General features: G+C 36.7%; 1 protein-coding gene across 1 annotated transcript in view; it reads right to left on the minus strand.

Moving 5' to 3' along the window:
* The window catches only part of Cfap54 (cilia and flagella associated protein 54), a 283,309-nt gene that overhangs the window by 78,980 nt on the left and 187,246 nt on the right, over window positions 1-17,083 (minus strand). The window contains exons 53-59 of the mRNA XM_078052960.1: window positions 16,866-17,010; window positions 15,728-15,885; window positions 15,379-15,558; window positions 15,147-15,273; window positions 6,988-7,143; window positions 5,175-5,280; window positions 4,185-4,278 (exon numbers count right to left, since the gene is read on the minus strand). Of these exons, the coding sequence (XP_077909086.1) occupies window positions 4,185-4,278; window positions 5,175-5,280; window positions 6,988-7,143; window positions 15,147-15,273; window positions 15,379-15,558; window positions 15,728-15,885; window positions 16,866-17,010 (966 nt within the window). The remainder of the gene's footprint in view (window positions 1-4,184; window positions 4,279-5,174; window positions 5,281-6,987; window positions 7,144-15,146; window positions 15,274-15,378; window positions 15,559-15,727; window positions 15,886-16,865; window positions 17,011-17,083) is intronic.

Consider the following 17,083-nt stretch of genomic DNA (forward strand, 5'->3'; position numbering starts at 1 on the left):
CAGATCTGCCTGTGGGAGATCAAGCAATACAGCCCTGTTCCAAGATAAGAAGACCCTAAACACTAGCTGAGTGGAACTACTTACATTCTGGGGTAGCAACTGCCAGCTTACCGGCTATATAAACTTGAACAATTTGCCTACTTAATTCTGGAAACAAGACTAATAGGCATGAAACAAAGAATACAGAATAACACTAAATAACTATAATGTGAGGACAATTAGGGACCCAGGCAATTTGAAAAGGAAAAAAAAAAGGCTCTTCTTACTTGAGAGGAAAGCTTCAATAAGGAGGTTGGGCTTGAGCTAAGGCTGGAAAAACTGGACTGGGAATGGATGTGGTGGACATTTTTTAGATGGATAGGGGTCAGCTCACATAAATATGACAGAAAAAGGGAAAAAAACAAGTAGTCTAGAAAGGAAGTAAAAGTATCTTTGCAGAAGACATGTTCTTATTCGTAGAAAATTCTAGTACACACACATAACAATAGAATCAAGGTCACAAGATACGAAATGCAACAATACACACAAGACAACTATATTTCTATATTGTATACACTAGCTATAAACAATCTGAAAATGAAAATCCTAAAAAGTCCATTCATAATAGAAGTAAACTTAATAAACATATATAAGACTTTTGTGCTAAAAAGTAAAGCCCATGTTCAGAGAAATTAAATAAGTTCTAAATAAACGAAGAGACAATTCATATTCATGAATTAGAAGAGTTAATAGACTCAACACAAAAAAACAAAGAAAGATCCCAAAGATCCTGTTTTGTTGTTTTGCAGAAATTGATAAGCAGATCCTAAAATGTGTATGAAAATGCACAGGACTCAAATTAACTAAGACAATTTTGAAAAGGAAAAACATAATTAGTTGGAGGACATGCACTCTCCAATTTAAAAACTTACTAAAAGCTACAGTAACAAAGGCAGTGAATAACCCCATAAAGGTAGATCAATGCAACTTTAAGGTAGACTTAGAGATCTTAGATGTGCCGCCAAAAGCACAATCAGCTAAAGAAAAATAAAGATAAATCTAACCTCATTAAAATTAAAAACTTTTATGTCTCCAAAAGCACTATTAGCTATATGAAAATACAAGCCACCATCTGGGAGAAAATATTTTGCAAATCATGTATTGATAAAAGACTTTTATCTAGATAAAAGATACGCCCTTGACAACTCAATGATAAAAAAGACAAATGACCCAAATGTAAAAAATGGGCAAAGGATCTGAAATAGACGCTTCTCCAAAGAAGACAGCAAATTGACAATAAGCACATAAAGGGATCTCAGCATCATTAGCCATAGGGACAAAACCATAGAGATACCACCTCATACCCACCAGGATGGCACCATCACAAAGGTGAATAAAAAGTGTTACCAGGGGTATAGAGAAATGGAAGCCCTTATACTCTGCTGGTAGGAATGCCAAATGGGGCAGTCACTTTGGAAAATGATCTGAAAGATCATTAAATGGCTAAATCTATAGCTTCCATCTGATCCAACAATTCCACTCTTAGATATATACCAAGATAACAGAAAGAGTATCTCCATGCTGAAAGGTGAAGATAAAGTCAAAGCAACATTAAGCCTAACAGACAAAAAATAAATAAATAAAACAATTCAAGTGTCCACCAACTGTCAAATTGATACGAAAACAGTCTCTCTATATAATAGAATACTATTGACAGTAAAAAGGAATAAACTTGTGACAAGCTATACATGAGTGAACCTCAAAAACATTACATGAGGTGAAAGAAGCAGGCACAAAACACGATACCTTGTAGGATTCCATTTATAGTAAATGTCTGTGAAAGGCAAATAGTTTTGTGGTTGTATGGAGCTGGGGTAGGAGAAGGATTGACTGCAAATGGGCACAAGGGATCATTTTGGGGATGGTGGAAATGTTCTAACACTGGATGGGGATAACAGCTGTGCAACCCTGTAAACTGGAGTCCTAAAATAGGTTAGTTTCATGGATGGAAATTGTATGTCAATTAAGTCTTTTTTAAAAGTATGCATGCTGATCTCTCTGAACTATTTTTCTCCCACTTAACTACTTGGAAAATTCTACTCATTCTTCAAAAATTCATCTCATCTTGGAAGCCTTCTCCAGCATTCCCCCAAAGCAGAATTACGTTGCCCGACTTTGCCACCTTGACATATTGTGTTTACAGTCCTTATCACATTGCAGTACAATTTTGCCTCTTCCTTGCCAGATTCTGTGCTCCTTGGGGAAAGACAGCAATGTGCCTGACATATGAAGACCTCAATAAGTGTTTGGTTGACAAACGAATAAATGAATATTGCAGAACTAGTAAATTCAACCTAACAGATAATTATTAAACACATACTATGTAAAAAATACTTTTAGAAAGAATGTAGATGTTTGGCTGAAATTATATAACAAGAGATAATAGTTTCATTTTCTGAGTGTTTATTATGTGCAAGGCAATTAACCTTGTTTATTCTCCTGACCTCTCTAAGAGGCACATGCCATCCATCATCTCTATTTCAGAGGTGAAGAAACCAGGAATGGAAAGGCCCCAATCACATGGGGGATATGTCAGGAAGCTGGGGTTCAAACCCCAAACTGCATGATATGGACAGTTCACAAAAGTGAAAAAACAATGTTTCTTAAGGATTCATAGTGTTGTCTTTATTTGGACAAATTTCAAATGCTTTATTTCAATGGTCTTGTATGTCTGAATGAAATGTTTCTATTTGTTTTTGGCTGTCTTCTGTGCTTCGTGAGACTTGCTAAAATGTTTATTCTGCGTCAAGATATATAGAAAATAATAATAATATTATATGGAATCACTACTCTTTTTATTCAAATCCTAACTTATTTATGCTCTTAATTTTAAGAACTTCTCTAGTATGGGCTAAAAAATGTGGTATGTTATTATCGTACCATCATATTAATTTGTATTGCCACTTGCTATGGAAACAAAATATTTATTCTCTTACTGGAAATAAACATGTTTGTCATACCACAAAAAGTAACTTTTTCTAGTATGTAATTATTTTAATTAAAAAAAAATAGGTGCCATCCACATAAGGCAACTACCATATAAATAATTCAACTGAGAGTCTACTTGCCTAAAGGTTTTAAATCATGTCTATGCTGTCCCCAAAATTAGAGACTTGATACCAACATTTTCTGCAAAGATCTCTTTGGGGAGTCAAGTGATTATTAAGTAAGGATGATCATCTATTGAAATTTAAAAAGTAAAATGACTGAGCTCATACACCTCAAAGCTGCCTGGGTTGACTCCTTCCTCTAGGATCTCCCTCAGACTAGACCCTTAATACTCAAGTGTAGCCCAAGACCACCAGCATCAGTATTACCTGGGAGTTTGTTAGAAACACCAAACCTCAGGCCTCATCTCGGACTTCCTGAATCAGAATCTGCATTTTCCTAAGACTTTCAAAGATGTTTCCATACCTTAGTTTGCGAGAATACTGCTCTAGGTGACACATTCCTTGGCAATTCTTTGCAGGGCTCCCTCCTTATCCATCCAATCCCACCTGGGACATCACATCTTCTGGCCACATTTATTTACAACCCCACAAACCCAAGTTAATTTCTAACCCTAAATTTCACTCCCTAAGTCACTCTCCCTGTCCCTCTTCCTCCCTTGGTCCCTCCCAGCTTCCTCCCTCTGACTTTCTTCCTTCACTGGCTCTGTCTGTTTCATGAGTGGCAAGCTGCATGAGGGAGGGACTGGACTCATCTAGAGCACTGCTTTGTCACTTTCCTCTAGAATAGTCCTGGGGCCACAGTAGGTACTCATAGGTACTTGACGAGTGAATGAACGAATGACTCTAGAGGTTAGCTGCTTATAGGCTGTGTTGGTAGTGAAAAACCTTACTTGTCCGTTTCGTTAGCCAATATATCATCTCCTGCAATATTCTGATCCGTACTAATGACTGGCTGCTTTAGAGTATCTACATGTATAACATTTTCACAAGCAAAAACATCTAAATGAAATCAATTTCCAGAACCCTACATAAAATGTCCAAAGAGACATATAAATACAAATGTGACTATAAAGTAATGAATTAATTTCTCCAAGTCACACAGGAAAATGCCTCATTATTTCAACAGCACAGCATTACTAAAATAGCAAAACAAAAGGCAATTAACTTATGATTTCTAAAACATTTGACTATTACCTTGAGTGCTAATGGTGTTGCTGAACTCTTTCTCTTTGGCTTCTTCAGATACAAATACCATAAGGCCAGTTCGAGGTAGGAATCTCTTATCAATCTAAAATGATATAACACTGTACTTATTAAATATCTTTACCACTGATAATCTCTTTTCATCAATTTGCTACCATTGTCTGTGCTCATTAAAGGTATATATTGGCAAAAATAGCATCCGTCTCAAACTCACACCCTCTTTTCATAGATTTGGCCACAGATACTAGAATTTTTGTCTCTGATATTGAAAGCCTTAGAAGAGAGCTGAGCATTCTAGCTTGAACAGTGTGGGCAACACTCCATGCTATGACTGCTCTGAAGCCCAGCATCAAGACCTTTCTGGAATATTCCAGCACACAAGGTACTAAAGAAGGGATGTTCAGGATAAGATTACCTGCGTTGAAAACCAGCCCTGCACCTTACACTAATTAAAATTAAAAGCAATGGTGAAGTATGGATTAGGTCTATCAGTGGGGCTATAGAGATCAATGCTATTCTAGGAATGGTGGGTAACCTCAATCTTATGATGATTTTTATACAGGATTAAGTTGACCAGTCCTAATGTTGATGATCAGAGTGAATATCCACACAATCCCTTCAAGATACAGTATCATCTGAGGGAGGATCTTCTGGCTGGAAATCAATAGTGCAGAGGAAACCCCTTTTACTCCCACAATCCCAAGACTGACAGGAGATTTGTGTAGAAATGATTAAATAGTTCGCTGGGCCATTATGACAATGGGCACCATCTACTGTTAATGTTGATGAGGCCTTGGGTCAAAGCCAAGGGCAAAATGCTTGAAAATCATGTCAGTAAATCTGAAGGACAGATGGATCCCACTGTACTAGCCTTGGCATGAAGAGGCCAATCATTCATTTCCATTTTGAATATCAAATGTCCTGCTGGAACATGGAGCTCAAACCAATACAAACATTGCTACAACAAAGCTAGGTTTTTACCCTGAGTTTTGATCATTTTTCAAGCTGAGTTGTATAGCTTCATATAAACTCTCAAGTTGCAAAGTTGGAGATTTCTCTTCCATCATTATTTGACGTTCTATTTTGCCTAGAAGAAGAAAAAGATATACAATAATATTTTTCCACCTTTTCTATCATTTTGAACTTAAAGACAAACATTACATGATAGAAATTCACAAAACTGGATATGCTGTTCTCTTGTCTATCTGTAGTTTCTTGCTGAATGATAAGCCAGTAGTGGAAGACCTGTTGCTTCTTTCTCTAAGAGTCTCAGGCTTCTAGAATCTTCAGTCAGCAATACTGATTCAAGATGCCTTTGGCTTCTTCAACACGACTGGCCTTACCATGTTATTTTTCTGTTTCCTTGCTTAGTTTTCTCACTTCTCCTATATCTCATGTTTCCATTCTCTCTCTGCTTTCCCCCTTTCTCTATTTCAAAAATATCATAGAAAACAGAAGTAAAAAGCTGCATTCTGATACACGGTAGCATTATGCACAACAGCCAACACACAGGATAAACCTGAGTCCTCACTGAATGGATGAAGGGGTAGAGAAAGTGTGGTGTATATACACAATGGAATGCTATTCACCATCAGACAAGAAGGAAATTCTGTCATATGCAACCATACAAGTGATCCTGGGACATTGTGCATGGTGACCATAATTAATAAGACTGTATCATATATATGAAAATTGAAGAAAGCAAATCTTTAAATGCTGTCACAACAACAACAAAAAATAAGTATATGAGGTGATGAATATGTAAATGAGTTGATTTAATCATTCCATCATGTGTACATATATCAAAACACCTCCAAAATATATATAATATTTTTGCCAATCAAAAATAAATTTAATTTTTTTTCAAGTAATCACAAGCTTAATGGAAAAAAAAATCCTAAAAAAATCAAATGCTTGAAAATCCTCTATGATTCTAGTACCCACCCCCATTGCCCTCATGGTGATCCCCATCATTCAAATGTAGGCCCTAAGTGAGCACCTCTGTAGCAAAGAGGGCAGGACAGGGAAATCTTGTAGTCACTATTGGCAAGATTCACACTTTTCATGTGGAAAAGGCACAGAGCTGGCCAGCACTGAGTTCACATCTGGGCACTATCATTTAGTAGCTGCTAACTTTGGGAAAATTTACTTAACCAGACTATACCTCGTTTTCCTCATTTGTCAACTAGGATTAGACATGCCTAACTCATAGAGGTTGTAAGAATTAGCAATGTAAGATGTGAAACATTGACAATACTACTAGATGGTTGGCATCTAGTAGATGCTCAGTAAATTATAGTAATCATCACCCTTTGTTTTTCTCCTTAAGAGGCCACAATAAAATTATATGCATTTTACATAAATTGATATTGTATATAAGTTGTAAGTATAGGTATGTGATAGCTATTTAATTTCAATTCCCTTACTTATGGAAATTAATAAAAATGTTTAGCTGGGTAATAAAATAATATAGGAAAAATATTTTCCAAGAATCATTTAAGTAATATTATCTATAGCCACATAGTTGATACTGATATTTCATAGTCAAACATGAAACTGAATAAGAAGGGTCAATTAAAATTATATAAGAAACCAAACAGAAATTCTTTCTTTCTAGAAATAAACAAGTAGTGCTCTTTTATCTAAAACTGAGTTTGGCAGGGGTGTCAAGTTGCTTTTGACATTACCAAGGCCTTGGTAAAAAAAAAAAATGTAATGTTTATAGTCAAGAATGCTGTTGTTAAGAAAAATATTTTACAAACTTTATATAGTTCTGACCCCAAATATGTCTTACCTTTCTGAAAGAGGATTTCAGCTTCTACCTCATATTCCTCCATAGCCGTTATCTTACAGAGCCTCAGTGCAACATCAAAAAGATGAAGAGCAGGTAACCACTTGGAGGAGTCCTTCTTTTTATTACTGTTATATACCTGTTTGGCTAATGTATGTCCTAAAAGGAAAACAAGTGGGTGGGGGCAAAACAATAAAATACACAGTGGTCATAGCAAGCCTCCACGTTACCATTCCTCTCTCACAGTAATGGGGTATTTGTTAACAACTCTGGTGGTCTTCATGGTTTTTAGGATTCGAGACATTAAGGAAAAAGAATACCCAATATTTCAATGAATGGCCGTAATTACATCTTTCATAAATTTCCAACTTATTATTGTTTTTTCTCCAACTTATTATCTTGTTTTTAAAATGAGAGATGATATCTCAAGTCTCTTTTAGTTCTAAAATTTCATGATGCTCTACAAAACAACTTTTATATTTCTGAGATGAGGTCATTATTAGAGAAACATCTGGGAGTTTTATGTTGCTCCCATCAAAATTTGCATACATTGCTAGATATTGGTTTTCTATTAAGTACTACAGTGGTTACTTGCTATGCTATGCCATATATGTATGTATGTATGTATGTATGTATTGTCATCCCAACAAGTGTCCCTGCTACACTTATATGGGACCATCATCACTTAACATAATAAAGGATTGGTGGAAGGAACATTTTTTTAACGTATGTGGCCTCAAAATCAGACAGACATTAATGCAGCAAATATTTTCTGTATTTTTAAGCACTAGATAAAAATGATCAAAATGAATAATAGATTAAGGTTAATTAACTGCTTTCCACATGCCAGGTACCATCTCATGTAATTAGCCTGTATTATCCCTATGATCCTTGCAGCTCTGAGTGGGGACCATCATCATGCTAACTTAACAGAGGGCACAGCAGTGGTTCAAAAATATTTAAGTAACTTTCCCACAGTCACGTGGCTAGTAAAGAGCAGAGCCATAATTGTGTGTGGCAAGGAAAATACAAGGTTCTGTGGTGGCAGGTTAGGGAGCCCTGGCTTACTGGGGAAAGTTGTCCAGGCTGATGACTGATGAGCACCCTGCTTTTGGTAATTTTAGAGTAGAAAGTGGCTGGGGAAAAGAGTAGAAGAAAACGGGGTCAGGGTACTACTTTGAAGAATAGTTGAATAAATATAAGAAAGGAGCATGAACAGAAGGGCAGCATAGGATGCACAGTACAGATGCTTGATTCCAGCTGAAGTGCTGGGTCCTGGCCAGTCACTGGAGCTACCATGTCATTTGAGGCTTTGAACCTCCATACCTCTGGGTCTTAAGTGTCTTTCTCAGAAACAGTGAGGTAACAGAACTAGAAAATACCTGCGATCCTGTTGGGTTTGGAAATGTTTTCGATTCCAAGAAGCCAAAAAGTTCTTTTTCAAAAAAAGAATAGTACTTTTTGTAAATTTTTAGTTCAGGGAATATGCTATATGGATGGCAAGATGAAATAAAAATTTCTTTTTCCTTACACCCCCCAAAGAGAAGTTACTAAGCCCTTACTCTGGACCAGGCAGGATGGTGCAGAGTATTGATATACAACGATACTTCATTCTCTTCTAGAGAACCAGTTGCCATCTCTGCCTTCAAAGAGCCTATTATTTAGTTATTTAGAAATTATTGATTTTCTCTCTCCTCACCAGCTAACTAATAGGCTCTTTGAAGGCAGAGATGGCAACTGGATCCCAATTACATCACCACTCCCCAGTATTATTCTTGCACATAAGTGGTCCTCAGCAAATGGTGGTGGATTGAAACAATGAAATTTAAGTGACTTTTATTTGCTACTTACAACAAGTAATCCACTTTTTCATCTCAAAGAAAGCTCAAGTTAAGGTAATTAATGGGAAAGTAATCTTAAATAATCATAATGCTTATTCTTGTTTTCTAAAAATAAACTCAAAATGTTATCTTCCATTTTCAGAAAGAAAAAAAAACTTTAAGTGGCTTTATTCTTGTGATGCAATCTATATTATAAAGAATAACTGTCAAGAAAGCAAGTCTCAGATGATTTTGTGCCTCATAATATTGAAGTGTTCCTTTTTCCAGTAAACATCAACTCTGTGAAAAAGAAGTTGTGAAACTAACATTGTTTTGACAGAAAGTCTGCTTTTGGTTTTGTTTTTAAAGTCTGTATTTAATATAATATACCAGAAAGCAAGCTGTTCAGCTTCAAATGAATCTAAAAAGCAGCAACAGTATTGTCATTGAGTGGTGACACATCTTCAAGATTAGTAAGTCAGAAAAGTAGAAAATAGAAAATACATTTGATTTTACACAATCTGTACTTAAAGCTCATGTGGAAATCAAATTTCCTGATAATATAACAAATTTGCAGATTAGAAAGGCATAAAAATAGCTCTCATTGGATCTTTGAACTGGGAGGAATTTGAGAGTCCAACTAAATCAAGCTAGCTTCATAAACGAAGACTTTTAACAAAATAAAGTAATTTACATTAGATAATTAAATTCATATCTGATAATCATCATAATAATGATCAATATTAATCATGAAAGGGAGAGAGTGGGAAGGTTCTGAACACATGATTGCGTGAGTGTGCCCTTACTGGCCTCCCTTTCACTATCTAATCCAACCATCCATTGACCTCTCCTGACCAAGCAGCTGCTGGTGCAGGAGGCAGATGGGTCCTAGAAGGCGATGGCGAGAACAGGCAGAGTTGGCGCCCAATTTTGTGCATTCTGTACTAGACAAATGCTGTGAAACAGAGACAGCATCCTGGAGAGAGCTTGAGACAATGTCTGAGCAATCCAGAGAAGGCCAGCTCTGAATGGCTGCCTTCTTGGCTTTCCCAGGAACTCTGAGGGACCTGACAGTGACCTAAGTGCTCCCCACTCCTGAGCACCCTCCTGGTGCCTCAGGAGGGAATTACACTCTGGAGGCTGGTAGAGGAAGAACTAGCTATTTTGATGGCGATCTGCAGCATTACCCCTGCTGAAGTTAATCCACTAGCTGGACCTCGACCACAATTAAGTAGACAAAGTAAGACATCCAAGCAAAAAAGATGACCAGCCGCCAGCAAGAGGAAGAACAAATATAACTACCAGAAAAGCATTAGAGAATAGAAAGATTCAATCAGTGAAATAAAATTGATTGTAAATAGGATGACAAGTTAAAGCAAGAAAAAAATACAGCATTTGTAGAGATATAAAGGTATCAGATGATTTTGAAAAGACGGTCATTGATGAAATCTCAGTTAATGATACAGAAGATCATATAGAAATTTAAGTGACTTTTATTTGCTACTTACAACAAGTAATCCACTTTTTCATCTCATAAGAAAACTCAAGTTAATTTATGGGAAAATAATCTTAAATAATCATGATGCTTATATCATGATGGTATAAGTAACTCATATCATGATGGTATAAATAAACAGAAATTCTGCAAGATGATAGACTTGGAAGACAGATCTAAACTCGACATACAAATATTAATATTCAACACTCAGTAGTGCCTACTATGGTCTAGGTACTGGGGTAGGCATCTTTCTTATTTAGTCACCTATTCGATAGAGCCATTATTGTTCCCTGCTATGATCTGAATGTTTGTGTTCCCCATTCATGTGTTGAAACCTAATTCCCACAATGATGGTATTAAGAAGTCAGGACTTCAGCAGGTAGTTAAGTTTGTAAAAATGGAACCCTCGTCAATGGAATTAATGCCCTTATAAAAAGGGGCTTCAGGAAAGCTGTTTGCCACTTTTACAATGTAAGGACCAATAAAAGGCACCATTTATAAAGCAGAGAAAGCCCTCATCAGCTACCAATTCTTAATCTTAGATTTCTAGCCTTCAGAATGGTGAGCAATAAATTTCTCTTATTTATAAATTTCTCAGTCTAGGGTATTTTGTTATAACAACTTTAATTGACCAAGACATTCCCTATTTTAAAAATAAGAAGACTAAGGAGAAGAAATCACATGCTGGAGATTTTTACCTAAGCAGGCTGGCTCCAGCTCTCAATAGTAGCTGAAGAAGAAACTTTGAACAGAGAACATGCCTATGCAGTGATTAAGCAAGAAGAAAATTTCCCAGAGCTTGAAAGAGACTTTCCTGCAGATTGAAAGGGCTCACTATGCTCTAGGGCAGAGAAGGAAGATCCATATACTCAGACATGTGCTGGTAAATTTCCAGAACTATGAGAAAGGGAAAATCTTACAAGTTTTTTGACAGAAAGAGCAAATTTCTTACCAAACGAAAAGAAAAATTAGACTGACATTGCAGTTCTCATTTGCAACATTTGAAGCTAGAAATGGTGGAATAACATCCATCAAATCCTAAAGAAAAGGCCATACCCCAAGATTCTGACACTGAGCTGAGACAGCACATCATTCACCTGTCAGAGCACAGAAGAGCCTTTGCCGAGAACCATAATTCAGAGAGTATAGCAGCTGGTTATCCCATTGGGGGAAAGAATTAGAGAATAGAAAGATTCAATGAACAATCCATGAAGCAGAACACAGGCTGGAAGAGAAGATGAATAAAGACGAGGTGGAAGGGAGAAGCAGCAGCACTTGCCCAACAGTCGGATGACTAACATGGATATTATTATTAAAAAGAAAGAGTTAAAAGGGAAAAAAATAAAGTTATTGGCATCAAAAGGCACTAAATCATCTCAGTAAAATCTAGGAGTTGTAGAGAGTGGGAAAGAAGGAGAAAAATTTCTATCGATCTTCTCTAGAAGGTGAGATTAAAGGAGGGACATAGCATTCACCCTAAGATCTCACCAAGATGGGGATGGGCCTGGAGGGAAGCAGGTCAGAGTCCCCAGAGGCCGGAGGCAGCCAGAGCTGGGTAAGATAGAAGGCACCCACAGGCTTGAGTCTGAGGACTGGGAAAAGAAAAGTACAAAAGAGGTCTAAAGTAATAATAGAAAGAAAGAAAATGATGAAAACCACTTGATCAAACTGACAGATAAGGAAACTGCAGTCAAGAAAGTAGAAAAGATAAATTAAAACGTAAAGAATAATAACAACAGTAATATCTTTTACTGCATGACTGCTCTATGCCAGGCACTGTTTAATACTTTATCTCATTTACTTCAAATATGTAGGGTAAATGGCCCTGTTCCCACTTCACAGAAAAGACACTGGTGTCCAAGAGCTTAAATAAGTTGTAAGATCAGACAACTAAGGAGTAATGGCAAAATCCAAGCTAAGCCCTCCAGATTCCAAACCCTCATCTAGACAGCTCGCTCTGCACTCTCCACCTGTGCTTTTCTGTTCTGTTAACCTTCTTTTTGCATCACTGTTCACTTATTTATTTTCTTTAAATATTTGAAAAGGCTCTAATATTCTACTATGTGTGAAAAATGGTGCTAGATGCTAAAGGCTTGATTTTTATTAGGTTTTTATCTTCACCAATGAATACTTCCTGGACAATCTTTTTCTGTCACAAAAGTGTTCCTTGTGGAAGATTTAAAGAGGAGAGTTAAGCAAAAAGAAGAAAATAAACATTATCTATAATCATACCAGCCAATGAAAGGTTTATTGGTGTAAATCTTTTTTGTCATTGTTTTCCCGTGGTATCATGACATGAAATGCATTTTGTACTTTTTGCTTTTGTACATTTTTTCAATGTAGTAAACATCTTTCCATCGTATAAAAATTTCTGCAAATTCTTTATTAGTGATTGCACAGTAGTCCCCTAGAGGAAATAAGTCCAAAAGCACCATTATTGATCGATTAATTGTTTGATTGATTGATTTCAGGCACTGTGCTAAGTGTCTGGCATATCAGGAGGGCAAAAAAAAATGTCACCTTAAGAAGTCTTGTTATAGTTTGAATATGAGGTGTCCCCTAAAGCTCCTGTGTTAATGTGGGAATATTCAGAGGTGAATGATTAGATTTTGAGAGCTGTAATATAATCAGTTCTTCCTAGTTTGAACTGACTGTTTGGGTGGTAACTATAGGCAGTTGGAACATGGCTGGGGGAAGTGGGTCACAGGGGACATGTCCTAGAAGGGTTCATCTGCCCAGCCACCCCTTCCCTTTTCATCTCTCCTCTCTCTGCTCCCTGGCTACCATGAGCTGAGTAGCTTTCTTCCACCATGCCCTTCTGTCATGATGCTCTGCCTCACCTTGGGTCCAGAGCAACAGAACCTGGCTGACCGGGGACTGAATTTTGGAAAACTAGAATAAATTAATAATCCTAAAATAAACTTTTCCTCTTCTAAGTTGTTCTTATCAGGTACTTTGGTCACAGTGATGAAAGGCTAACACAAGTTTACAATAAAATGGAGTCTTCAAGCAAGGACACTGGCCCTAATAACCAATCTGATGAGTTCTACAATAAGAATAGCCAATTAGCAGGGGAGTGAGACCCATAACCCAGTCTTGAGGGTCAGGAAAAAATTTCCAGAGGATGCAATGCTTAGAGGAGTTCTGAAGGATGAACAGAGTTAAATAAAATGTATCTACATGTGTGCGAGAGCCACAGAAGGACATGAGAGTGGAGTTTCTGGGGAAGACTGTTCCAAATGGAGACAATAGCTAGTGCAAAGGTCTAAAGCAAGCATACGCCTGGAGTGGTGCGGTGCGACTAGAGTGTTGAAGAGGTGAACAGGTAGCCCAGGACCACATCATAAGGAGTCCTTGAAACAAAAAATAAATGGAGAGTGTTTATTTAAAGGGAGAAACTATGTAAACAGAACTTACAAAGGTAATGAAGAGATCAGAGAGGGAGGAGAAAAACTGGCCCAAGGCAGTGCCTAATGGTTAGGAAAGCGGTTTCAGGAAGTTGTGAGCCATGTCAGCAGGCAGTATCAAATGCTCCTCGGTCCATAGGGGCAAGGTCAGAAAATCACACCTTGGAGTTATGACTGATTTAACTCTCTGTGGCCTCATCAAGTGTGGGTTTTCTGGTCTGGATGGAGAATGGAGTGAGATAAAGAGCGAATGGGAGGTGAGGAAAGGGGAAGGAGGAAACAGAATTCATTCTAGCTGGCAGTGGATGTTGGAGGGAGAGAGAGACTTAGGGTAGATTTGTTACCTTAATTGTACTTGTTGTTGTTTTCTTTTTTAAATTAACATAAGAGTAGAACATATTTACAAATCTATAGTGTGAGAAAAGGACACAGTGAGTAAGGACAGTGGAAGACGTGAGAGAGGGTTAAAAATGCTGGAGCAGGACCCGGGAAGGACAGAGGAGCTGGGGAGCTAAGCAAAGTCAAGAGGCTTTGAGGAAGAGGGAAGCTGCTCCCCTGGCACAGCAGTGAGGCAGAAGGAGGTGGCAGCTATGACCACACAGAACGGAGTGTCTCCCAACGGCTCAGCATGCAGATAACTGGAAACCATACCACCCACCTGGCATTTAGAATACTGTTATCAGATCCACTATCTGAGGTGCCAGCTAATGTATTATGAAGAGACATAGATGCTGTGCCTTCAAGACACCTTATTATTATCATTATTTTAATAAAAATAAGAAGACTTTTGACAATTCCCACATTTATAAGGCATAAGTTCATTTCCTAAAATTTTACAAACAAGTTATCAGAGCTCAGAGAAGAGGAATATCACCTTTGTTAATATATTTATTAAAGCTGTTTTCTCAGTTCATTGGCATTTGTTAAGCATTTTTAAAGATAGAGCTCTTAAAAGCATCCATTATAACCTAAAAGACTAATGCATTTTACATATTACATATTTACATATTTTACACTAACAAAAATAGTGTTATTGAAGAAATATGTTTTGTATTTTCTGTTTGTATGATTTTTCAAAATAAATATTCTGAAATACATAGTAATTCTAAAGTAGACTACATGGGTATAATTTCAATCCAAATGATTGATTAACTAGATAAAATGCAATAGTCCAAAACAATTAGTTAGGCATGTTATAATTACTGTAATCACCTTCACACTCTAATCATATATAAAGATTAAATACATCACTGAGTCTGACATGTGGTAAGTGATCAAAATTGTTAAATAAATGAAGCCAGGGTGTTCATAAACACTACTCCTTTTAAATGCACTCATATGATAGCTTACCTGAAAATAACTTGAAATGTTATATCTGTCACACACAATACTCACAAACATTCAGATTTAAACATGTATATGTTTAAATGTTCTTACCAATTCTCATTTTTATTTTGGCCAGTAACATAACATGAGGAAGATAGATATTTTTCAAAGGTTGTAATAGATTTTTATATTCAGTGTTTGATAAATGCAAGTCAATTGTTTCCCCAAAAGTTAGCATCTATGAAAGAAATATTATAATGAACAATTAGTTAATGTAGTTTGGAATAAAAAAAAAGACAAAAGGTAAACTTCTACATCTTGTGGGACACAAAAACATTCTCACCTGTTCAATAATAATGTTGTGAGCCTGGGTCAAAAATTGTAACTTGTCTGGTTTTGAATAGGGAGATTCCTTGAATTTCTCAGCTTTTGTTAAGTCATCCAGTAGAACAAGGCTTTTCGCCAGAGTTAACAAAGATCGAGGAGAAAGAAATTCTTTTCCTTCAAGCAAATGTATTATATCCTATTAAAATAAAAATATTCCATTTGCTAGTACTTTTTCTAATTCACCTAAACAGAACTGGCCCTGTTGCTTGGTATGCATTCAGTACCTAATGGAATTTAAAATTCTCTCCTTTTATTCTAACTGGAATCCTTCCTAAATATAAATATGCACAAGGTTTTCTTCTTACCTGAAGGTCTGTGATGATGTCTGCCTTTAAATGCTTTTCTTGCAGGCCAAGGATTACAGCTTGCATCAAGAATTCAGCCTGTAGTTCTAAGTCCTCTGCACTTTTTGCTTCCACGTATAACTCACGGATGAGGCTCAAACAATCTGTCATATCGTTCTCTAAGATAAATAAGTGTGGCTATTTAAAATGCAGTGAGAAAATAAGAAAGCATATATGTATAACATCTGCAATGCTCATCACAGTAATATTGCATAAGGTCAAAGAACAAGAGGATATTAAGATGGAAAACAGACTCTACAGGAAATGCAGAAAAAAAATTGGTGCAATTTGGGGCAAAGTACTTTAGGATATTCCAGTTCTATGAAGTAACAATAATATTACATGAAATACTTTAAACTTGGGAGAGAGACATGAGTGAATAGAGAGGTATACAAATAGAAAATTATTACTCACTGCAAGTACTACCATTTATATGTGCCAGGCTATATTATCTAAGATTAAATTTAGCCCATTTAATTCTGACACTCGTATGAAGTGGGTATAATTATCTTCATTTTACAGAGCAGGACACTGAGGCACACAAAGACTGAAAGAGTTGGCCGAGAAAGACTTGGTGAGGAAGTGGTAGATCCAGCATCTGAACCCAAATTTGATGGTTCTGAGACTGGTGCTCCTCACCCCTGTGCTTAGCCACTTTCCAAGATGACAAATCTCCCTGCTGTTTTGCACTGTGGTAATATATATGCCATAATGTTGGAAAATATTATTTTTAATTAATACCAGATTTTTTAATTCTGGAAAGAGATCAAGCTAGAAAGTTAGAAAATGTGAATGCTATATATCAGCAAGGTGGCACATGCCTTTAATCCCAGCAACTCTGGAGGCTGAGGCAGGAGGATCAAAAGTACCAGGCCAGGCTCCACAATTTAGCGAGGCCCTCAGCAAAATTTAGCAAGATGCTTACTCAAAATAAAAAGTACTAGGGATGTGGTTCAGTGGTTAAGTGACCCTGGGTTCAATCCCTGGTACAAAAAAAAAAAAGTGAAAGTTATAGCAAAAGATATCCCAATATATTACTGCTCCTTCATCTGTATAAAATTGCATTTTGTGGAAACATTGATTAATAGTACATTAGTACCTTTCACAATTCCAATGCCGCGAATTTGTGAGACAAAAGCAGTCACCAGTGCTAAGCGGCACCTCAACCACAGATGAATGTTGAAATATTCTCGAGCATTCAGGGAAACAGGGTCCAAAAACTCATCATCTTTATTTTCTGAGGTCTAAACAATATTAAAATAATGGTTATCTTCTCATTTCATAACGATGAAGTTCTAACCTAAGGCCAAATGTAAG

This window comes from Ictidomys tridecemlineatus, chromosome 6 (assembly GCF_052094955.1).
Source record: "Ictidomys tridecemlineatus isolate mIctTri1 chromosome 6, mIctTri1.hap1, whole genome shotgun sequence".
Taxonomy (NCBI): domain Eukaryota; kingdom Metazoa; phylum Chordata; class Mammalia; order Rodentia; family Sciuridae; genus Ictidomys; species Ictidomys tridecemlineatus.